Below are 24647 nucleotides of genomic sequence, written 5' to 3'. Positions count from 1 at the left end.
AAAAACTACTAGAAGCCCGGTGGCACCTTAAAGACTAATGGATTTATTTGGGCATAAGCTTTCATGGGTAAAAACCCTCACTGATGTATGTGGTTGTAGAGGATGCATTCCAAGCTTGCCCTTTAATGCCATCTAGTCTCCTTTTCAAAGAGCTAGGGTAAAATTAAATTAGAGTCTAAAGCAGATAGTGTTATAAAAATGTGTTCAGCATTTAAACTTGTGGAATACTTGTAGGATACTGCAGGTATTGATCTCATTTATAAGCTCTGTAGCCCATGATATAAAGTTACACTGAGTGTTTGCATTGTAAACCTCTGTAATTGTGTAATTCAAACAAGAAAAGAAGTGTTAATTAAGGTAAAGTGCACATTCTGCACACAACATGGTCCACTGAAGGCTAGTGAGGCATTGTATACCATCAAAGGACAGAGACTTTGACTGCATTCCTAACTCCAACCAGGAAAGGAAGGCCTGTGCATGCACAGTTCCCATAGAATCTGGAAATGGGTGACAGGGGATGGATCACTTGATGATTACTTGTTCTGTTCATTCCCTCTAAGGCACCTGGCACTGGCCACTGTCAGAAGACAGGATACCGGCCTATATGGACCTTTGGTTTGATCCTGTATGGCAATTCTTATGTTAAGATTTTCTTTTCTTCACCCAGCAACAAGTAATCCAACCAGACAGTATCATTTTAAATGTCTTGATAGGCAACAAGCCTATGCATCTATTTAGTACACCAGCTCCAAGGTCACTAAAGGGATATAATGCTATTGAAGAAATAAAAACCTGACAGTAGTGACAACATAAAGACTGTGCTCGTCTCTTCTTCTTTGCTGTATTCACAGATTCTTAGATTTCAAGGCCAGACGAGACCATTCTGTTTACACAGTCTGACCTATTACACAGGCCACAGCACTTCCCCAAAATAATTCCTAGAGCGTATGTTTAAGAAAAACATCCAATCTTGATTTAAAATGGTCAGCAACAGAGAATCCACCACAACCTCTGGTAAATTGTTCCAACGGTTAATCATTTTCATCTTTTAAAATATACACCTTATTAAATAGCATAATCAGGTAAAGAATATCCTCTCTAAAGCCGCTTTCCTGAGGATGAAAAATAAGTATTTAATAAAAATATATATATATTTGTACAAAGCCATTTAGTCTTTCAATCTCCCACAGAAAAAATTAACCTCAATATTATAAAATTTACCAACACAGTTACATTAAATCTAAAGAAAAAAATCTCACTAACCAATAGTAGTCAGGTTAACTGAACATTTAAACCTTAGAATGATGACAGTTTCCAAACTGCTACCCAACAGGGTCCTTGAGAAGGTGCAGACAACAACAAACTTCTTCCTAAGGATCACACTTAATAATTGCTGATAATAGCCTTTACTCCTTCTTAATGCACCATTATTAAAATAAGATAATCAATTTCTCATTTTTAAAAGTACAACAATTGTTCAACACCAGCACAAGAGTAGAACATTCCAGCTACTTCTCTATTTTGTTTACATCTTTACATTTTTGTTAAAATAAAATGAATTGAGTGGGGAGAGCTCAAAATAAAAAGATCTATTAGACATGTTGGACAAATTTAGAAAGTGGTGTAAATTAAATCTTCGTACATTAGTTTGAACTACCTTAAACCTGCTTACATCTGCCGTACCCATCTGTAAGGGAGTCCAATATATCAAGCAGCTGGAAGGTGGTGTAAATTAAAGTCCAAGCTACTGTATTTTGATTTATATCTTCGTGGTGACACTGCATATATGCTACTCTAGATTACATTCCCTTATACTTCAGTTGTGAGGATGTAAGCAAGCATAATGGGGTCTAACTTTCACCAATTTGTGCATCACTTTGAATTTGTGCACAAGGAAGTTTAAGCTAGAAGAACAAAATACAACAAGGGAGCTGGAAGAAAGTATAAATTACATGACTTTGACTCACATCTGAATTTGGCCCCATGGCTTTTTAAATCCTCACACATTCCTTTATGGCTGTATGTGTCACCTTTCCTGGATTTGTCAGTTCACATTGTTCAATTTGTTTACCAATTTGCAGTTCTTTACGTTGACTCTTTTGGCCAATACTGATGGTCTTAAAATAATTTCTCCGAGTAACTATTTTCAGGTATCCAAGAATACTGATCCTGGGATCTCCACAAATATATTTACTATCCTAGTTTTTGCAATCTTCTTTTGATTAAATGCTGTGACAGGTTTGGTCACAGAGATCCCTTGGGACATATTGAAATTACCTCTGAGCCCTTTTTCTCTGCCAACTTGGTACTCCAAAACCCTGCCTTGTTGAGCCAGACATGCTAGCCTGCTACAACACAGACTCAGGGCCTGGGCCATGCCCTGCAGACTAATTAAAAACAGCTCAGCTCTAGCACCCAGACACCTGATGGGATCCAAACTCCAAATAAATCCGTTTTACTCTGTATAAAGCTTATACAGGGTAAACTCATAAATTGTCCACCCTCTATACACTGATAGAGAGATATGCACTGCTGTTTGCTCTCCCACATATTAATCACTTACTCTGGGTTCATTAATAAACAGAAGTGATTGTATTAAGTATAAAAAGTAGGATTTAAGTGGTTTCAAGTAATAACAGACAGAACAAAGTAAGTCACAAAGCAAAATAAAACAAAAACACACAAGTCTAAGCCTAATACTTTAAGAAACTGATTACATGTAATCTCTCACCCTCAGAGATGTTCCAATAAGCTTCTTTAACAGACTAGACTCCCCCTTAGTCTGGGCCCAATCCTTTCCCCTGGTACAGTCCTTGTTAGTTCCCATAGACATCTTCAGTGGTAAGCAGGGGTTTTCTCAAGACTGGCAGCCCCTTTGTCCTGCTCCACCCCCTTTTATAACTTTGACACAAGGCGGGAATCTTGGGGTCTCTCTGGGTCCCCACCCTTCCTTCTAAATGGAAAAGTACCAGATTTAGGTTGGATTCCAGCATAATTAGACATGGTCACATGTCCTTTGAGACCCCAGCCTCCATTCTTCCTGTGCTGGCCCACACCTACACAGGAAGGTTTACAAGTAAAGAAAGCCATTTACAATTCATTGATTCTGAAGCACCCTTAATGGCTTACACTTAATATGTTTACATTAGTAATACAAATTTATATCTTATTCTCCTAATTCCAGACATAGAAATAATACAAATAGGATGAACACACTCAGGAGATTATAAGCTTTGTAATGATACCTTCCTTACAAGAGACCTTTCGCATGACACATATTCCAGTTACATCATATTCACATTTATAAGCATATTTTCATAAAACATATGGAGAGCAACGTCACAAGTGCAACCACAAAATAAAATGTATAATCTCTCCCACTACTCCAGCAAGTGTCTAATTCTTATGTTTCTGCATTTTTCAATGTAGTTTGTGTGCAGTAAATTCTAAACATCATTTCCTGTTGTATTATACTAAAACAGTTTGACTGGTACTATGATATAAATATTCTCTGAGAATATTATAGCTTTAGATTTGTAAATTTATGACATTTACATGTTACTTTTTTCTCAGGATTCGTATACTTGCTGAATTGCTACAAATAACAAGAAATTATTTATACTATCTAATCAGGAAGACACAATGTGCCCAGCTGTAAAACACTGCTTTACATAAAATAGAAAGAAGTATTTTGTTTCCAAAGGGTGTAACCAAACCAACTAAGACAAAACAAGAAACAAATATCAGGCTTAGTGAGTAAGGGAAATAGTTCACATACACATACTTTGATTCAGTTTAATGGAAATGTAGATACTATTGTTTTATAAATACAAACAACAAGAAGGTAAGAAGGTGGATATGCTGGGAAACATAACTGAGTTTTTTGATCATTAAACATTTAAATGAGTTGCTAAATGAGCATATTAATGCCAGTCTCAAGAGAGGATGTGAACTACTGGAGCAAATAGAATCACAGATTCATAGAAGATTAGGGTTGGAAATGACCTCAGGAGATCATCTAGTCCAACCCCCTGCTCAAAACAGGACCAACACCAACTAAATCATCCCAGCCAGGCTTTGTCAAGCCAGACTTTAAAAACCTTTAAGGAAGGAGATTCCACCACTTCCCTAGGTAACGCATTCCAGTGCTTCACCACCCTCCTAGTGAAATAGTGTTTCCTAATATCCAACCTAGACCTGCCCAGCAGCAACTTAAGACCATTACTCCTTGTAATGTCATCTGCCACCACTGAGAACAGCCTGGCTCCATTTTCTCTGGAACCCCCCTTCAGGTAGTTGAAGGCTGCTATCAAATCCTGTGATATACCTCTTACCCTAAAGCAGGGGTAGGCAACCTACTAAACAAGCCCTGTTCCCTCAGCCTCTCCTTGTAACTCATGTGCCCCAGCCCCCTAATCATTTTCATTGCCCTCCACTGGACTCTCCAATTTGTCCACATCCCTTCTGTAATGTGGGCCCCAAAACTGGACGCAATACTCCAGATGTGGCCTCACCAGTGCCCAAAAGAGGGGAATAATCACTTCCCTCAATCTGCTGGCAATGCTCCTACTAATGCAGCCCAATATGCCATTAGCCTTCTTGGCAACAAGGGCATACTGATGACTCATATCCAGCTTCTTATCCATTGTAATGCCCAGGTCTTTTTCTGCAGAACTGTATTGTTTGTTGTGCATCAATATGTGATTTTAATTACTTGAGACTTACAAGGTTCTGAAAAGGGGTTTTATTCTGCAATTCTTTCTTTTAAAACAAACATGCATTCCGAGTGTCTTTAATCATCAGTACAGTGTGTAGCATCCCTTGCTGTGGTATCTAAGCACTTCCTAGTAAATTAGATTTACATAGCAAGAACCCAGTGAACTTCAGAGTCTTCTGGTCTTCTCCATTCCTAGTTACAGAAAGCTCTGCTTGGCATCATCATTCCACGTGTGATATGGAAAAAAAATTATTTCCTCCTACAAAGACAACTGTCATTTCTAAGGCAGAATACAGACTCCTGGCACCATTTTTGCTCCATATACACTGACAACAGATAGGATCCACAAAAGTATCATCAGCCAACCTGAGCGTAAATAGCACAAGTTAAAGAGAGAAATTTCCAAGTTTTTAGGCTTCTTATAGGTAGCTGCCTTGTCAAGAAACCAAGCTCTTAAGAGAACACATCTTTGAGACTGTACGTGGCACGGTCCTAAGATCATTTATGCTTTCTTTAAATGTAGTTGAGCAGTTTTTTGTTTTTAAGTTTTTGTCTTAAGCCATTTTTAATTATGTCTTCACATTTTGCGTAAGTGACACCTCTCTTTCACAGATCATCTCCTGAGAAAAGTGGGAAATTCAGCACTACAATCAGTCCTATTTTTGAATTTTGTTTCCTGTTGTTGCTCAGAACTACAAATTCCAGACGCAGAAAGCACAAATATATTAATATCTAAGAGTAGAGGAATAAGCTGCTAAAATTTTAAAAACCATTAAGGAACAGGTCAACTTTAATTAACTTCATTAACTTTCTGCAATGAAGCAGTTATCCTGGCAACTAGAAATATGAGCCTGATTCCCCTCCTTTCATTTGATCACTAAGATATGGCAACAACCCATGTCTCATCCATCAAAACTTGAAAATGACTGAAATCTTTTGGAAATGCTAGTAGCAGGCCAAAAAGCTGTTGGCAACTACAAAAAAAACCCACAGGTAGAGTTCTAACAATGGTAGAACATTTAACCACTATGTTGTTTACCTTGCGCAAAGAAATTCTACAGGCTGTCTACATTAGTGTTTCGCAGAGCTAGTGTTAGAAATGGTAGGAAACTTTCAGAAAGAACACCTAGCACAGATGGGGCAATTGGCAGCTTTCATAATTTGCAATCACTTTCAAGAGCCAATCTAGGTCATGCAAAACTTGCAAAGCTGACAACTTGGTCTCAGTTCACTTCTCACAGCCAGAAAAAAATATCACATGAGAAAAATACTCCACAGAAGAAACTAGTGTTCACTAGCTTTTATGATAACCTTACACACTGTTTGGCTCATGTGCAAGTTATCTATCACCTTCATAGTAAACTGCCCTTTTAAAATAGAGCACACACTTATACTACAAATACATACCAGCTGGCTGGTGTATTGTTTTCAGATATTGGTATCTGCATTCCTTTTACCGGATGCAGTATCATTGTCCTAGTTCAGATGTGGCAGATAAAAACAATGTGAACACATAATTTGTTTTCATTTTTAAAGCCTCCAGTGGTATCCAGTAACAATAACAGGAAGAGCTGTAAGGATCGATAGGCAAGATTATTACTTGTGACTTTTCTTCCTCTTCCCAAGAATACATATGTGAACTTTTCAATATCATATAAAACAGAGTACTTACCAGGTCCCTGTGAAGCACCCAGTTTGCATGGAGGTAATGGATTCCATCAAGGATCTGGTAGAGTAGTGATTTAACCATAGATCTTGGCAACTGCATGGGCTTTTTATTTGCTTTTGAGGCACGGTGAAACTTGATAATATGCTAGAAATAAAACAAGTAGAAACATGAAGCTTTTTTAACAATGTAAGTTTCCTCAAATAACATTAACAAAGGGAAAGAGAGAGAGAGATTGTTGCCTTTTGCATTGCAAAGGTAGCCTTCAATTATTTTTTAAATGTGTGTGTTCTCAGTGTTACACACCTACTCATTTTTAAAGAAAATCTAGATACTACGAAAACAGTGACTACTTACCATTTTGCAGTCACTGTGGTTCTTAGAAATGTTTTTTCCATGTGAACCCCACCCCATTTATGGTACATATGTGCCACATGTGCACGAGATTGGATTCTTTTGTCCAGGAATGTCCACTGGTGCCACACCTGTGCCCTGCACCCACCCAATGGCATATGGGATAGACGGGCCCTGACTGCCTCTCAGTTTCCTTGCAAATTCAAAATCCCAGCACAGATGGACTCCAAAGGAACAGAGAAGATGGGCGGTCATGCGATTCATAAGGACAAAACAATTTAAAGACCACAGTTACTACAGGGATAAGTAATCATCCTCACCTCAAGTCTTGGTCAGTATGGATCCCACTTATGGTGATGGATTAGCAATTCCCAGATTAATAAAGGAGGGTCTGAGAATTTCTAGCTACAGAACTGCTCTCCCGAATTTGGCATTTGATTTGCTCTCTGATCCAGAGCCTAATGTTTGTTAAAGATACAAAATTAGCTCCCGTGGCTACCCTGTGGGTCTCTGAAGAGGATGCCTCAGCTCTAGTTGAGTGAGCCGTGTTACCTGAAGGAAAGGGCATATCTGCTAGTTGGCAACAAGATGTAATGCACTGAATGATCCACTTGGATAATCTCTGGGAAGAGAGTGATTCAGGAATTGTTTGGGAAATCCCTGAGAGGAGATGGGCAATGGATATCTGGAGATGGGTCTCAGCTTAATTCTGGAAAGAGTATGTGGCTGAAGAGAAGGAAGAGTAAATATATTCTAGAGATGGTGGTGATATCTCAGTGGTAGGATAAGACTTTACCAGTACTGAGGGTTTAATTATTTCTTGTGCCAGAGAAACTGGTACTAGTGGCATCAGAACTGAGGCCAGTGCCAGGGGCTCAATGTCAGTAGGTAGGAACAGGCCTATAATACTGTTATGGACTATGCTTCCGGGGATCTTGGTGCCTATGAGGAATCTTTGTTTCAGTATCAGAATAGATTTGGTGCCACACTAGCCTGCCCAGGGAGCCTTTGCTTCATCCCTATTTACAGGGATACTTAAGGATTGGGCTCAATAGGAAAACAGTCCCTTTCTAGCATAAGAGAACACCTTTCAGAACTCAATTAACTCCTTATGGATGGCTAAAATTCTACCTCCTGCAGCCAGGTATCTCTGGAGTGATGAGTTCTGGTAAAGAAGGACCAGCACACAGAGAAACGGTCTGGATCATGGCTCTTGAAAAAGAAAAGACACCAACTGTGTTCATCAGTTATTGGAATAAGTCCATCACATGATTGTAATGGCTTGAAGTCAGAGGGTTTAGACTCGGCCATTACACAGGCAAGCACCTTGGCACTAATTAGTATTCAGGCGAAAGACAGAAAATCTAAAGAAAACAAAAAAGAGCTTCCATGAGGATACAAAAATGCTCTTGAACTAATTAAGATAATTACTAATATTTACAAACATTTACATAATTGCTTCAATGAATGGGCACTGTGGGGTAGCAGATGAACACTACAAAGTTTCCTCTCTGTCACTGGTGGTAAAAGGGAAGTGAGAGGCAGTCAGAGCCATTCTGCCTTATATGCCCTTAGTTGAGGTGGGAGTGCACGAGAACATACATGGCACAGGCATGGTCCCAACAGATACTACTGCTCAAAAGATTCCAATCTCGTTTGCAAGAGGTCTGCACGCCATAAGTGAGATTCTCACAGACTGAGATTTAAAGAACCATGCATAACAAGCCAACTTTCAGTGTGCTTTTCTACAGGATGAAATTCATACAGACCATTTTTATACATTTATTTAGAGCAATTCAAGGTATTAATTTGAACAGCAACAAGACTGAATTACTTGAACTTTCAGTAGAAGCTCCCTAATTCAAAAAATTTGTTCCCAGCTTTGAAGCTTTAGATATCAGGCTGTAACTAGAAGCTGTGTCTACATTAGACTTTTTCTCTCACCATTCTCACCATTGCTGCCACTGGTGAAGCTCCTCTAGGGGGAGAGTTAACATAAGCCAGCCACTGGTATTTTAGCCACCATGTCATCGAACCATGCTCAGAGTAGCTCTTGATGACACAGTGGGGTTAAAAAACTGACAACTCCTTGTCAACACTAATATTCTCATTGTTGCTTCCACAAGTGATGATAATAGTAGGAAATACAAAAAATGCCTAGTATAGACAAAGCCATAAGTTTACTAGTTCTTGCCACCCCAAACTACAATTAGTAAATAAACCCCAACCTCCTACAGCCGGGTATCCAAATGCCTGAATATCCTGATAACACTAAATGAAACCCTTAAGGAGCCATTTTACATATTATATAGGAACCTCCCCTGAAGTATTTCCTTTCAGTCACATCACAGAAGGAGTTTGAGAGAGAGAACTGGGACTTCCTGGCTCCCAGTATTGTGCATTGCTCCTTGGATGAGAAGAACTCTCTTATGTACGTCAAAGTGCTTTTCAAAAGATGCTGCTGCTAATTACAACAATTTAAAAAAATATTTTATTGGTATACAATCAAAAATTCAGAAGCAGCAATAAAACATGCAGAGGTTACCACGTCAAAGACCCACACAACAAATCAATTAGTAAAAGCTTAGCCCTTTCTCATGGAGCATGTAGTGATAAAACCATTTCAATGGATCCATTTCAGAAGTAGCTAATGATCTTTGCAAGAAACTAATCCTTACAAAAATATTTTTTTAAAAACAAACCATTTCATGGCATGTAGAGAAATCCCCAACATAAAAGAACAACGCTGGTTAGGGATACTTAAATGAAACAAATGCACAGCCATTATGAGCAAAGTTTGCAAAAGAACACAAATGAGAGGTAGATGTTAAAAAACTGCAACTATAAAAGAGTTGGAGTTAATAGTGTATTAAGGTTTGTTGGAAAATTATCTAACCCTCTCTGGAGAGATTCTCCTTTAAAGGCCTAATCAGAGCCTAGTTCCCTGTACTAAGTGTAGCTTTACTTTCTTTCCTAATCCCCCCCCAATTTTACAGGTCAGTTATAATTGATAATTTCCCTCAGAGGTAGATGGGTGTCTCAAATTCCATCTCCTACAAAACAAAAGCAAAAACTACAGTTACTGCTGCTATCTTGTTCCAATAGAGACAGGCTTATGCTATTCTACATGCTTGGTCTGATCCTGTCCCACTTATAATTTCAGTACTGAGTAAAATTTAAATTAAAGATACATTCACAGCCAAGGGATTGGAATATAGAATATTTCACTGTTACGTCACTGGACTGAATCAATCTTATGAGTGACCAAGTCATACACATGAGAAGGCTGTTTAATGGCTTATGTAAGATGAGTTAGTCTCAGTCCAGTTTCTTGTGGACAAATATATATATATAAAAACCTACTAGGACAACTAGTATTAATGTGAAATTTTGTTGGCAACTTCATCAGAGAGCCCACAAAACGTAGAGACATGGTAACTGGCTACCGTCTCACCATTAGAGATTTGTTCCTCCAGAACAAGATTGATGGCTGGTGGGTCCCAGTCCTTTTATTTGTTTTATTTATTTAATTTCTTCAAATTTCCAAAAGTACATCTATAGGCTTCCATCCAGTGCTCTGGGGGCCTATTCCATAAACTAGAAACCACAACAAAAACAAAGGACTGACCATAAAACAGCCACCTTAGCCCACTCCCTCCTCAACAGCCTTAAGGAACAGAGAAAAAATGGGATCTGCAATGTATCCAGAAAGTTAACACATCTTGGCTCTGGCAAACCAAGGGAGAAAGCGAGTTCCAAAACACAGGACCTCTCACAGAGAATGCCCTGTCAGCAGCACTCCTTTGTTTGTACTGAAGAAGCTCCAGCTCGAGCACCTCTGATGATCTCAAATAGGACAGGATATAAGAGGGAGAGGGTTGATCTCTCAGGTAACCAAGTCAGAAATCAAATCATCAAATTATTCAAAATCAAGGAAATAGAAAAATCAAGAAATTGCCAGAGTTGCTTTGTCACAAACTTCTCAATGCCATTGCCTAAAAACGGTAGATAAGAAACAGGTTCACAGTTAGCAAGACTGACAACATCATGAGTTGGTTTCTTGAAAATGGATTTATTTAAGAGCTGCTGGAGCCACTGTTCTTCCCTCACCCAGGGAAACATGGACAATATCAATCAACAATGGAGCCAGTACTTCCCAACCGGCCTGAAACAGCTGGTAAAAAAAAAGGTCCAAACTGAAAGCTGATGAAACTTCCTATTATCGTGAACATAAGAATGGCCATACAGGATCAGCCCAATGGTCCCTTTATCCCAGTATCCTGTCTTTCAACAATGGCTGGTGCCAAATGCTTCAGAGGGAACAAACAGAAAAGGGCAATTTATTGAGTGATCCATCCTTTGTTATCCAGTCCCAGTTTCTGGCAGTCACAGACTAGAGACACCCAAAGGATAGGGTTGCATCCTTGACCATTTTGGCTATTAATCACTGATAGACCTATTCTCCATGAACTTGGCTAATTCTTTTTTGGATTAGCAGGTAAGCACTGAACACCTCACAACCCCTCACACCATATCCAGCATAGTGTCTCAGAACTTAGGAAATGTTATATCATCTTAGATCAGTGACCCTTCTCTTCCAGCATACCATCTTCCACAGTAGCAGAAAAACTGTCAGTCTGGCAAAACAGACAAAAAAAGCAGCCTTCAGTAAGTACTACAGCATTGAGGAAAGGGGGAAGGATGAAGCCCAGCCAGAATTACCCTTCCTCCTTCAGTGTCTCCAGACCCAGAACTCCGTAGGGGTGAGTCTCTCACCCTCTGGGGATGCTAGGGTCCTTGCGGCACCAACCTACCCCTAAGCTGTGTGAGAAGGAATAAGAACCAGGAATGACCCTCCCCCCGCACACACACACACACACTTTGCCCTCACCCAGAGAAACTCTCAAGCCAGCAGGAACAGACACAGAAGCAGCCTCAGCAAGGACCATGGGACAGCAATGATGTCACCACACTGCTCTGCACAGTTTTCATCATGGACATTCTTTCCCCTGAGAATGCTGATTGACTGTCTGCTCTAAGTCCCTACTGCTCATCCTTCACAGTCTCTTATTTATGCCTCATTCCACCTGCCCTTCATACCTTTCCTTCCACCCACTCTCCTCTTCTGCTTTGTCCACTTCACTCCCCTCTCCTTTCCTTTGTCTTTCCATTTAATTAATCCTCTCCCAAAGAGGCTCATCTAAACAATTAAAAACAAAATATTATGGAACTAATCTGGCATTTGCAAACCGTTACTTTGTTCATTCTGCATGTATGTTATATACCTTTCCCCTATCTTTTATCTATTTAAGTTGTAAACTCTTCAAAGTAGCAACTGCTTATTACTCTGGGTTATGTACAGTGGGGTCCTGACTTCAATTGGTTTCTAGGCACTACTGTTATAAACATAAGTACTGCTGACAATAGGCAGTACCAGAGACAGGTGCAAAAAACTTTGCAGTAGGCAGCTATAAAATAGACTGTCCATAGAGGAAGTTTCTTCCTAATTATCATCAGTTAGAAAGACTCGATCATCAGTGCTGGCTTATGCACTGAAACAGACTTTTAAAAGATAAAACAGTGACATTAACAAGACTAGTCAGAATTACTGCTGTTATTCAGAAGCCTGTGGGCAATAGTGAAATTCATAACATAAAACCTCAGAATGGATCAGACCCAAAGTCTATCTAGTCTAGTATTCTGGCTCAGACAGTGAACAGCATCAGATGCTTCAGAAAAAGGTACAAGAATCTCACAGGAGGGAGATGTGGGATATTCTGTCTACCTACATTAGGTCTCATCTTGATCTCTAATAGTTCGAGGAGAGTGACTTAAACCCTGAAGCATGAGATTTAACTCAAGTATCAATGTTAATTTCATGCTACTGCTGTTGCTTGAGAAAGCCAAAATGCAGCAATGCACTAGAGTTAGTCATGAGGAGATGGACCCAAAAACCATAAGATCAGTAAAAGAGAGGCTGGAAAAGTAGTAATCAATTAGCAGGAATTTCTCTCTTTCTATACTGATCACCTATTACTTACCTATTAGCTGGTACGCTACTTACAAGGAAAATAAAAATAACAACAGTAGCCATTACACTGTAGTCTACTTCTCCATCTTATTTGCAATCTACTTCTGTTAACTAACAGCAAACAAAAAAAACCCAAACCACCTTACAGACAGCCTCTCAGAGGATTTTGAGGCACTTTGTGGAGCTTTAAGGTATCAGAGGTCACACTAAGACTTTCATTACAAAACACTATCAAAACTAAATTACTTTAGGTGACACACAGACCCACAACAAAATAAAGAACAAACACAATCTAGATCATTCAGAACAGAAGTCGGACCTTTCAAAACACTCTCGCCTAGTAAAACTGCATCACATCAACAAAGCCAGGGCAAAACAAGAGCAACAAAAATATAAGGATGGATAGGAGTGAATGTCTCCTAGTATGGCTAGTAAGTTATAAAAAGGCTGCAATGCAAAAATGCAAAATGTAATAAAGAATGCCCCATGATGCAAAGGGAGGCTTCCACCTACATCAGGACAGGGTGGATTTATTTAAATCACCAAGTGGAAAGCTTCTATTTAAATCATCAATTTTAATCAACTTTTCCATTTGTAGTTCAGTTATTTTCTAAAGAAGACGCAATCTCACTGGTTGATATAATCATTAAAAAATGTTGATTTACAACTAAATAGAGCCTTTTCACACTAAATTTAGTATATCTTTTTGCTATCTAGGGAGGGTACACACCATAACTACACACATTAATTTAAGCAATTGTAGAGCTTAACATTTTCAGATTATTAATTGTAGTTTAGTATGTTAGAAAATGGTGAATAACATTGATTTTTTACTAGGTAATTAATTTTTGCTCATTATTTGTATCACAGATTATTAGGGTTGGAAGGAACCTTAAGAGATCATCTAGTCTAACCCTCTGCTCAAAGCAGGACCAATCCCCAAATGGCCCTCTCAAGGATTGAACTCACAACCCTGGGTTTAGCAGGCCAATGCTTAAACCACCAAGCTATTATTTGTGTCAAGGTGCATTAGGATGGTAACTGGAATTTAATTAAACACATAAAACAACATATAAAATTTATTATTAAACAAACCAAAATGTTTTGAATACATAAACTTCCTTCCTGTTTTGATAAGTGATTAACTGTATTTAAAAATGTTTTTAAATAAATAAATAATATATAGAGGTGAGAAATAACAGATCTACTCTACTGTCCCTCTACAAATTTGTGTACACAGAGTCAATCCCTTACCTCTCTTTTAATGAAAAGTTCCTAAAAGTTCAATGAATAGAAGATTGTTGGGGGCAGAATAGATCTGTACAAGGAGAAGAAGTCTGGAGATAAATGTGAGAAGCGAGGGACATATGCTTTTTTGTTCAAATACTATGTTTGCTGTTGAAGAAAAAAATCCAGAATACTTAACGTTGTTGTTTTAGTTAAATAAAACAAATTAAATGTCTGCCTGGTGATGTTCTCCTCCTAATACAGCCTGGCAAGAAAATCCTCCAAATATTAACGATTAACTTGTTGAATTGGAGATATTTATGAAGTCATTGGGAGGTGAACTATCTGCTTCAATTATCTTTAGTAAATGAAATAACCAATCATTCATTTTCTGATATAGCTGTAAAACTCATCTGAAAAGTTTTCAAAATAGATCACTATTTAAAAATGTATAGTGTGTACATTCTAAAAATGAAACCTACATCTATCTCTGAGTTGTGAAGAATACGTATTAAGGTTATAACAATCAACAAGAATGCACTTTTACGTAGAAACCCATGATTAATTCTAGTCTTCCTGACTAGTGATTTAAATCATGATTTAAATCAAATCCACCCTGCTCGGTGTGCTCCTGCCCCTGGCCCCTTCATTCCCCAGGGGGGCCCACAAATATGTTTGGCATTGGGCACACACAAAGTTAATCCAACCCTGCAAGAGAGACATTTAAAACTGTCTTTTTTAAAACTTTTACATGGTCCGCATTGGGCATTGCGGAAAACAGGTAGAAAAGTTTAGGGATTTACACTTTGTCTTGGATATGTTTCAACCATGAAACATATTTTATAGGACTGTACAGTCATACATGTGGATTGGAAAGACACAATTGGAAACATGGCCATCATTCTGCACGTGATCTTTATGACTAGCTCATTGGTATGTAAAACTAACAATATTTCTGATCTGAAGATCATTAAATCAAGAAAGAAAACCTGGATGTATATCAGATTAAAACTGACCAAAAAGAAGGGCCATTAGACTTTGTAAGGACAATACACCCCCAAGAGAGGAATAGATTGCATCATTTGAAAGACAGACTGAAAGAACACAGGACAGAATTTAAAAACATATGGAAGCCATATGTGGATTATATTAAGGATTTTAGAATTAAAGTATAAAACAGAGTCTTACTATTGTATTGGTTCGATGAATTGCTACATGGCCAAAATTCATCTCTAAACAAGCATGCTTTCTTCAAATCGTGTGGATTTTGTTTTGCCTGTCTGGTAAAATTTGGGAGGTGTTTTGGGGATTCAGTATGATTATATTAACTAATGAGTGGGTAGTTAATATGTCTGCAAGGAGGGATAATACAAATATTGATACAGTCTTAGTCAAATGTTTTTAAGTTATTACAGCTCTCTTCACCTCTTCCTTATGCCAACCACAGATGTTAACAAGATACATTACAGCTACTAACATAAATTACAAGTAAACTTTGTAGTTGAATATATTTGTCACCAAATGTGAGGTTGTCTGTGACGCTTCTGTATTAAAAGCGCTAAACAAAAACAAGTAATGTTTGTTCTTGTCCATCACAAAAGAATTTTAATAAAATGTAATCATCTGAATCCAAAGACTATCCCCTTTAATGACTGGGCTTCTACCCATCGTTTTTGTTCATTAAAATAGGCTAAATTTTCATTGTACTACAAAATACATAGAATAAGATAATATCTGGTATACTTCATTATTCATCTCTGGCCAAAATTTTCCAGGAGCTAAAGATAACCACTTTAATTAAAAGTGGCCTGATTTTTATAAGTGATCCACATTTACAGTTCCCACTGAAGCCATTAAGAGTTGCAGATGATTAGCAACTTTAATGATCAGGACACACTAATTTAGGTGCTTAAATATGGATTTGGGTAACTAACTTTAGGCACCCAAATTTGAAAATGTATCTCACTTTAGTAAAAGCACATCTATTATCCCACAATTTCAAAAAAAAATCTTTTCAGATGGATATAGGCATTAAATATATTTATTTTGTTTTGGGTAATACTGTGAGAGTATATAGTGCTGTTCAGTAAAAACTCTAAGCAAAACAAGTAAGTTTTCTTCCTCAAAAGGTATAAGCGCCCAAGTTGTGCAGCATAGGAAATGCAAAACACCAAACCACAGAAACAAATGGACATTACTACTGAAATGATTCACAAAACGTGGGATTTTAAGGAGTTTTTTGAAGGAGAGTGAAGGAGCTTTACGTACGTTAACTGGGAGGCTGTTCCTGTGTAGGAGGCAGCATGAAAAAAGACACAAAGTTGGGAGTGAGCAAAAGAGACAAAAGGGGAAGTTAGGAGTGATGCTTGGGAGAAGTGGAAGGAACAAGGGGCTTGTAGAGGAGATGAGGCCAAAGGTTTAGGCAAGAACCAAGTTATGGAGAACCTTGAATGTAACTAATTTTATGCAGAGGAAGAGGGAGAGTTCTTGTAAAGATTAAAAAGTGGAGACACATGATCAGCTGCATGTGAAAGGAAAATTATTGGAGCAGCACATGTTGCACAGAAAAGAGTGAGGAGAAAGTGAGAGGCCAGAAACAACTAGGGTAACAAACATTACATCTCAAATAAAATATATCAATTAACTAAAATGGGACTTATGGCTAAATAACAGCCAGACCTGTAAGGAGTGGTGACAACATTAAAACATTGTGATTTCTTATCTATTAGCCATGTGGTTTTTTGTTTTTTTTTTTTAAACACAATATGAATACCACATGCACAAAAAAATTAGAATAGCAAGGATTGATGAAAAGCGTTCTTGAACATGCCACTCAGTGAAGCAGTAAAATGGTTCTTGTGGTTACTCTAAAAAGCAAGTAAATTCAAGTGATGGACAGAATTATTTAAATTCTATGAATATAAAATTATAATATGTAGAATGGGAATATAACACTTAGTTATCAGCTGTGTTGAGTACACACATTTTTTGCGTCACTTGACTTTGATGAAAAACCTTCTAAAGTGACTCAGTGCAAGACTATCACCATATCAGAGCAAGTTGATTCAACTAGATTATATGTAGGACAATTAAATCTCATGATTTGATTCACTCTGATTTAAGTTTTCTTTTACTTTGTGCATAGTCCGTGTTTACTTTCCTCAGTAGTAAACTTCTGATAGTGTCTTGTATAAATAGCTCTCATTATCTAACATTCTTGTAATTACAAGCAATTCAACAATCTGCCACTGACATTAAACATATCATTAGTAATGCTAACTTCCATATTAGTGATGCCCTTGTAATAACATTGAGACTGACACTGGCAAGGACGTTTTCAAAGGAACTTATTCACCACAAATTATTCTTAGGGTGTTTTGTTCTCTTCTGGGCCTGAACTAAGCACCCAGATCTAAGCAACCCATATATTTTGGATGGGGAAACGGAGCTTGAGAATCTGTACACAAACCCAAAACACAGTGTTGTAGCAAACCTCAGTTTATATCAGATCAAACCAAATATCATGAGACTTTTGGTGGAAAAATTCCCTTTCTGCCATTGACTGCTATTACTATGAGGAAATGAGCTAGAGATACAAGTTTTCATTTTAAAAAGTCTCCAGAAATCATTTCATATCCTACTCTAAACTCAACAGAACAGGCCTCACTCATAGCAACATAACAAATTCAGATGTTAATAAACTTTGAAATTAGCGTATAAAATAACTGGATTTTGTTTTCCGCACTAGATATTGATGAGGGAGGCCAGTAAACTACTCTGTCTCTCACTTAATTTTTGTAACAAAAGTAGCCAAAAGAAAGCATGCAAAGCTTCTATTTTAGAGTGACAATTCGGGAACCCCATAACCTATTCCCTTCAAATATGGTAGGTATATTCAATTTTGCCTTCAAATCTAATCTCCATTTTTGAAGCAGATATGGCATTTTTCATGGATATTAGAGGAAAGGCCAAAATTGGGCTTATAACAGATCCTAAACTGCAACCTTAACTACATTACACACAGACACATCTCAGCGTCACATATGAATGCTGTATAAATATTTCAAAAATACAGGAAAATTGCACTTACCCACAAATCATGTTCGGCATAATCAAACAGCAGCCAAACCTTTCTATCACTGTGAGAAAGGAAAACCTTCTGTAATGCAATCACATTGGGGTGCTTCAATTCTCGTAAAAGCTGTAAGTAAAGACACAAAAGTTAGTATTTCTACAGCTACAAAAAACACCATTTACATGATTCCAGTTTGCAATGCAAAGTATATAATGACAAAGGCAACTGTGTTACCAGAATTGGAGACATGGATAACTAGGGTAGGTCATAGACATGCAAGGTACTTGAAACAAAAGAAGTTTGGTCCCATAGACAATTACCCAAAGCAATTCAGTACATTATTACTATTAACTTCAGACAGGGCTAGATTGTGCCCAGCTAGGACACGGATGCAGAGTGAGGTGCAGTAAGGAGAGCATAAAGAGCCGTCCCACCACCAATGGCTTGCTGATGGGTCAAACAGAATTATAATTTAGGGGTGACTATATTTCTGTTTCTATGGGGAGAAACACACACCCTGGCTATCCTCATAAAGGTGTACAGCAATGAACAACCTGCACATGTCAAGCATGTCAAGAAGGCATACTGGCACACTGCCTCCTGGTGTTCCCCCAAGGGTGAGCAGATGTCCCAATAAAATCGGGACTGTCCCAATACTTAACCCTGTCCCGCATCCCGAACAATGTACGATTGGGATGCCATTTGTCCCAATATTCAGGTAAGGAGGCAGGCACGAAGGAGGTGCCGACTCTGTGGGTTCTCCAGGGTTGGAGCACCCATAGGGAAAAATTGCAGTGAAGCTCCCTCCTCCTCCTTCCCTCCCCCCAGCACGCCACGTCCCCGCTCCCCCCAACAGCTGTTTGGCGGCACTTAGCGCTTTCCAGGAGGGAGGGGGAGGAGCGGGGATGCGGCGTGCTCAGGGGAGGAGGTGGAGAAGAGGCAGTGTAGGGGTGGGGACTTGGGGGAAGGAGTGGAATGGGGGCGGATGTTTGGGTGGGAAGAGGCAGGGGGTGGGCGAGCATCCACCTGACAGAGGGGAAGTCAGCGCTGGAGGGGTGAGTGGTGGGCGGGGAGAGCAAAGAGGCGAGCCAGTGGCAGACAGGTGGGGTGAGGAGGTGAGCGGTGGGTGGTGAACTGAGGAGGGATGTAGCAAGCCAGCAAGGGGCTGGGGGATGAGGAAGGGCACGGTTGGGGAAGGGGGGCGGGACGTGAGGCAGACTGGGGCAGAGCCTTGGATGAGTAGGGGTGGACTGTGGGCGGGTCTGATGGCACCCTAATGTGTCCCAATAATTTAGTGTTGTCATCTGGTCACCCTAGTTCCCTCTGGGGTGGTGTGACTGTGCTTAAATGGCACAATTGAGCCTGAAGGACGTATATCATGCTGTGTGTTTAAGCAGCAGTTTTTCACCACTGGCACATGGCTGTTATTAGTAAACATTTTTATTACTACACAAACACAAAAACCCTATATTAAAAGGACATTAAGGTTGCAAAGTCAAACACTCAAAAATTAAGAATCATCAGATACACAGACAATCTTAATTCTATGTGGACCAGCACTAGAGGGACATGAAACACACACTTTGCCTCTGCATTTCACAGATATTTGCTGACAGCAGGGGAATGGTGAAACTCAGGCATCTCGGGTTCCATTCCAGCCTCTGGACAGGAGTATGCTCTAGGGGGCACAGAGTCTTTTACTCATTCCCCACAAACTTGACTCCTTCTCCCACATCCACTCCAAACTGTCCATGTCCCCATCCTGATGCTTTCTCACTACTGGGTCCTTGCCCCCGTCTCCTCACTTAACCAGTCCCAGGCTCCACTCCTCAGGCTTCCCATCCCAGTCCCAGGGCTCAGACAGCCCTAGTTTCCCCCTCTACACTCACTGTCCCAGTCTTCCTCTTAGTTCGCACTCCTGGTCTGTGTTCCTTGCTCAGAGAATCCCAGGTCCCCCCACTCACACCCAACTCTGCCCCTCGTCTCCCTTCCCAGCCACTTCCATTCCCCTACTTCATATCCTTGTCCCATCCGGCTGTGTCCTCCAGATCCCGAATCCAGTTGCCTTCCTCCCTTCCCCCTCACAAGCCCAGAGTCCCAGTCGCCTGGAATAGGATTCTTACCCAATCAGTCCCCTCACCACCACCACCACCACCTGGCTCCTTGTCCAGTCAGTCTTAGTTCTCCCCTCAGATCCTTGTCCAATCTCAGTTCCTCCCCATCCTCATATCCTGGCTCTTCATCAGATCCCATGTCTCTTTCCCTCACCCCCATTCCCCCACCCCACTGGTTCCCAGTCTGTCTCCTTGCCCAACTAATTCCACTCTCCCTCCCACCCCCCATTTCCCTCTCCCACTAAGACTCCTTGTCCCAATCTGCTTCTCTCCACCCTTGGATGTGGCTCTTGTCTCCTCTGTATTTGAATCCAGCAGCTTCCTCCTCTATGCTGCCTGGGCCCAGGTGGGGCATCAGTGACTGCACAGGAGAGATGATCTCGCTGCTGTCAGTTTCTGTTCCCAGCCCTAGCCTGGTCCACAGCAACAATTGCATAGAAAGTCCTGCTCAGAACTCTGTAGCCCCTGGATGAAGCAGGTTCAGTGCAGATGGAATCTCCTGAGTTTTTTTACTTTAAAGCTCTAACAAGTCCCTACTGAACACATGCAAACTGGGATTTTTCCAAGACTTATAACTTGGCCAAAGTTAGGCAGATCTTCACAGGGATGACAAAAGTCACAATCCTGAGAATAAAGCCAATCCATTTCAAATTTCAGGTCTCTGCTCCAAAGCATGGCTATGCTTGAAGTTTTCAAAGACAACATCACTAGAATTTTTAACATGGGCAAAACAACATATTTTCCCGTAGTCTCATTCTTGGAAAGATTGAACTCTTTTGATGGAAATTCCCTCCCCTCTCCTTACCTCCCAAAAAAAAAAAAAAATCAACCTGAGGCAGAGACCCAGCATAAAAAATTTCACCCAAACTGTTAAAGAATGGCAAAGTTATAAGCAACTGAAAACACGGTCTTATAATGAAAAACAACGAGGATTCCTTGTGGCACCTTAGAGATTAACAAATTTATTTGAACATAAACTTTCGTGGGATATAACCCACTTCATCAGATCCATGGAGTGGAAAATACTGGATGCAGGTATAAATATACAGCACATGAAAAGATGGGAGTTGCCTTACCAAGTGGGGGAGGTCAGTGCTAACGAGGCCAGTTCAATTAGGGTGGATGTGACCCATTCCCAACAGTTGACAAGAAGGGGTGAATATCAACAGAGGGAAAATTATTTTTGTAATGACCCAGCCACTCCCAGTCTTTATTCAGACCTAATTTGATGGTGTCAAGTTTGCAAATTAATTCCAGTTCTGCAGTTTCTTGTTTAAGTCTGTTTTTGAAGTTCTTTTGTTGAAGAATGGTGACTTAAGTCTGTTACTGAGTGTCCAGGGAGACTGAAGTGCTCTCCAACTGATGTTTGAACGTTACTATTCTTGACGTCTGATTTGTGTCCATTTATTCTTTTGTGTAGACTGTCTGGTTTGGCCAATGTACATGGCAGAGGGGCACTGCAGGCTCATGATGGCATATATCACATTGGTAGATGTGCAAGTGAGCAAGCCTTTGATGGTGTGGCTGCTGTGGTTAGGTCCTATGATGGTATCACTTGAATAGATATGCGGACAGAGTTGGCAATGGGGTTTGTTGCAGGGGTTGGTTCCTGGGTTGGTGTTTTTGTTGTGTGGTGTGTAGTTGCTGGTGAGTATTTGCTTCAGGTTGGAGGAGGGGGTGCTGTCTGTTAGCGAGGACTGGCCTGTCTCCCAAGGTCTGTGAGAGTGAGGGATCGTCCTTCAGGATAGGTTGTAGATCCCTGATGATGCGCTGGAGAGGTTTTAGTTGGGGGCTGTAGGTGATAGCTAGTGACGTTTTGTTACTTTTTTTGTTGGGCCTGTCCTGTAGTAGGTGACTTCTGCGTACCCTTCTGGCTCTGTCAATCTGTTTCTTCACTTCCCCAGGTGGGGACTGTAGTTTTAAGAATGCCTGATAGACATCCTGTAGGTGTTTGTCTGAGGGATTGGAGCCAATGTGGTTGTATCTTAGGGTTTGGCTGTAGACAATGGATCATGTGAAGGAGGCATGTAGGTAAGTATAGTGGTCAGTAGGTTTCCAGTATAGGGTGGTGTTTATGTGACCATCGCTTATTTGTACAGTAGTGTCCAGGAAGTGGATCTCTCGTAATGGTAAGTGTTCTTAAAATGATAAGTGTTGGGCAACCTGAATAATAACCAGTGCAACCAGCCCAGCCTATAATGATAGCACCCAAAGGCAGCAATTGAGATTTGAGCTCCATTGTGTTGGGTGCTATACAAACACAGATAAGATACAAGCCCTGTCACAGAATGTTTACAAGCTAAACTATACAAAACAGGGTAGGGGACAGGGTTGCAGCGTACAAACAAATGAATCTGGTGAAGAATTGGAACAGCTTTGTTAGTTACATGGTTTGTTGTTTCCTTTAAATTAGAAGAAAAGGGAGAGTAAAGAGTGGCAGTAATGGGGAAGTTAATAAGAGTAAGCAAGTAGAAAAAGGTTTGCAGACTGTAAGCCTTTAAAGGCCAGTAGAGTCTTATCCATGTTTGTAGTGGGACCTTTGGGTGCTACCATAATACAAATATTTAATAATACATAATAAAAAAGAAAGATAGTCACTGTATTAATATTGCTACATCAGGCTTTTACAAGTTACGGTCAAATGTCAATCCACACCTAAATGATAAAAGCCTACAGGCAGGGCATCAGTACACTGACATTATGTACCTTCTATTCTACTTGTTCCAAATCCCTGTTTTGTGACTGAGAGGGAAGCCCCTACTCAGCAGGGGTAACAGTCAGGGTCGGAGTTATGCTTAAGAGGACCCATAACTAAATTGTCTGTTCGAGGATCCACAACTGAATGATAGGCTGAGGGCACGTGGTTGTATACCCACGGTTTAATTCTCGTAAATAAGTTCAGCCTTCAAAAAGACTGGGAACCAGTGCTTTCGAAGTACCAGTATGGGTAAGGTATCAATTTTCAAATGAACTGTGTAAACTAATTTGAGAAGGGGATTGGTAATTTCTATTTATCGGTAAGTCAACATGACCTTCACGGGCACTGCTGCTCCTGGAGTTCAGGCCAGTTCCTGTTTCTCTCCTCTTATGGAAGGAGTGAAAACTGAGTCTCTTGGGAATAGAAGCCCTCATGATTGATCCTGTCCCCAAAGTTTCTGACAACTACTGCTTGCTCATTCCTTACCAAGACAAGCATCAATGTCAGTAAAAAATATTTTTCATGCTATTTAATCGTTAAAAAAATAATCCCAAATACTAATCCAGTTTGTAATTGCATTTCAAAGAGAGCAGAAGAGGAGGAACCAGATGGCTAAGAAGATTGACAGAATGCTACAGCATGTTTTCCTATAAGCCACCGCTTCATTTCCAGGCTAGGTCTGTAGTGATCACAGTCATTACTAGTCTCAACAGAGAGTTTGAACAGATAAATACTGAGACACACTTTCAGGGCAGAGTGGGGGAAGATTTTCTGATATACTGCTAGGGTCTTCAACTCTTTTTTTGTAGTGAAGACTTTATCTTAACAGAGACATTGTCTTGTGGACCACCTTCAGCACTCTTATTTAGCCTAAGCCCCCGCAGGATTTACAACCTCCTTGAGTTGTTAGCAGTCTAGGGCCCATGATACATAGCTGAGCAGTTTTGAATCCATCTGAAAAAAGAGCAGTGCTAACTGGGTCACTGAAACACAAATTCTATGCCGTAGATCTGATGCCAATTTGCCATTATACAAAGATACAGCTGAGAAATAGGAAAGAATAAACACCATATGATTTACATTAATTAAAGAGTACAATATTTAAAATGTGTGTGCATTCTGGAATTCTAAAAACAAATATATTACTGCCATTAAAACTACAGAAATCTTGTATCAGTGGGCACATACCAGCACAACTTGACTAGTAAGTGAAACGTGCAAAAACAATGGAGTACCAAGAAGTTAGAGGAGAGAAAGTCTTTCACACTACAGAAGCAATGATTATTTTTTTTTTAGGCAAGAGACACAGATACATACCAATTGATATTCTAAACATTTTAATTAATATTTTAAATATTTTTTCATTTATTATAGCATTTAAAACAAGAAGGCATGAAAAGCCCTCATGTCCAAAGCTTCAAGACTAAACTTGAGAAGAACTAGACTATGATTAGACTAACCACTTACAAGGATTTCATAAAACTCAGAAAAATTACTGGTTTGGTTTTGTGTAAAGTATGTTTTTAATTTACTGTATAAAACTGATAGATCTGATCCTAAAACTGAAGAAGTACTGCATTTAAATGGAATATCAAGAATTCTCCCTGAAAAAAGTGGCTGTGTTTTTCAGTTACTGTATAAGCCTCTGGGTATATCTGTGTAGTCACAATCACAGAAGCCAAGACGGTCCCACCAAATTACCTAAATTTGTTTGTGCATGTTACAAAAGTACACACTGTATGAGTGCTTTTTTAAATGATCATGT

General features: G+C 39.7%; 1 protein-coding gene across 2 annotated transcripts in view; it reads right to left on the bottom strand.

Moving 5' to 3' along the window:
• Positions 1-24647, bottom strand: part of CDK19 (cyclin dependent kinase 19) — a 188012-nt gene that overhangs the window by 106009 nt on the left and 57356 nt on the right. The window contains exons 4-6 of one of the 2 annotated variants that reach the window (XM_050951418.1): positions 18925-18946; positions 18086-18196; positions 6390-6530 (exon numbers count right to left, since the gene is read on the bottom strand). In XM_050951418.1, coding sequence (XP_050807375.1) covers positions 6390-6530; positions 18086-18196; positions 18925-18946 — 274 coding nt within the window. The remainder of the gene's footprint in view (positions 1-6389; positions 6531-18085; positions 18197-18924; positions 18947-24647) is intronic. The other variant, XM_050951417.1, reaches the window with a different exon arrangement.

The sequence above is a fragment of the Gopherus flavomarginatus genome, chromosome 4, assembly GCF_025201925.1.
Source record: "Gopherus flavomarginatus isolate rGopFla2 chromosome 4, rGopFla2.mat.asm, whole genome shotgun sequence".
Classification (NCBI taxonomy): domain Eukaryota; kingdom Metazoa; phylum Chordata; order Testudines; family Testudinidae; genus Gopherus; species Gopherus flavomarginatus.
The sequence above is the reverse complement of the archived record's forward strand: the minus strand, read 5'-3'. Positions and strand labels throughout refer to the sequence as shown.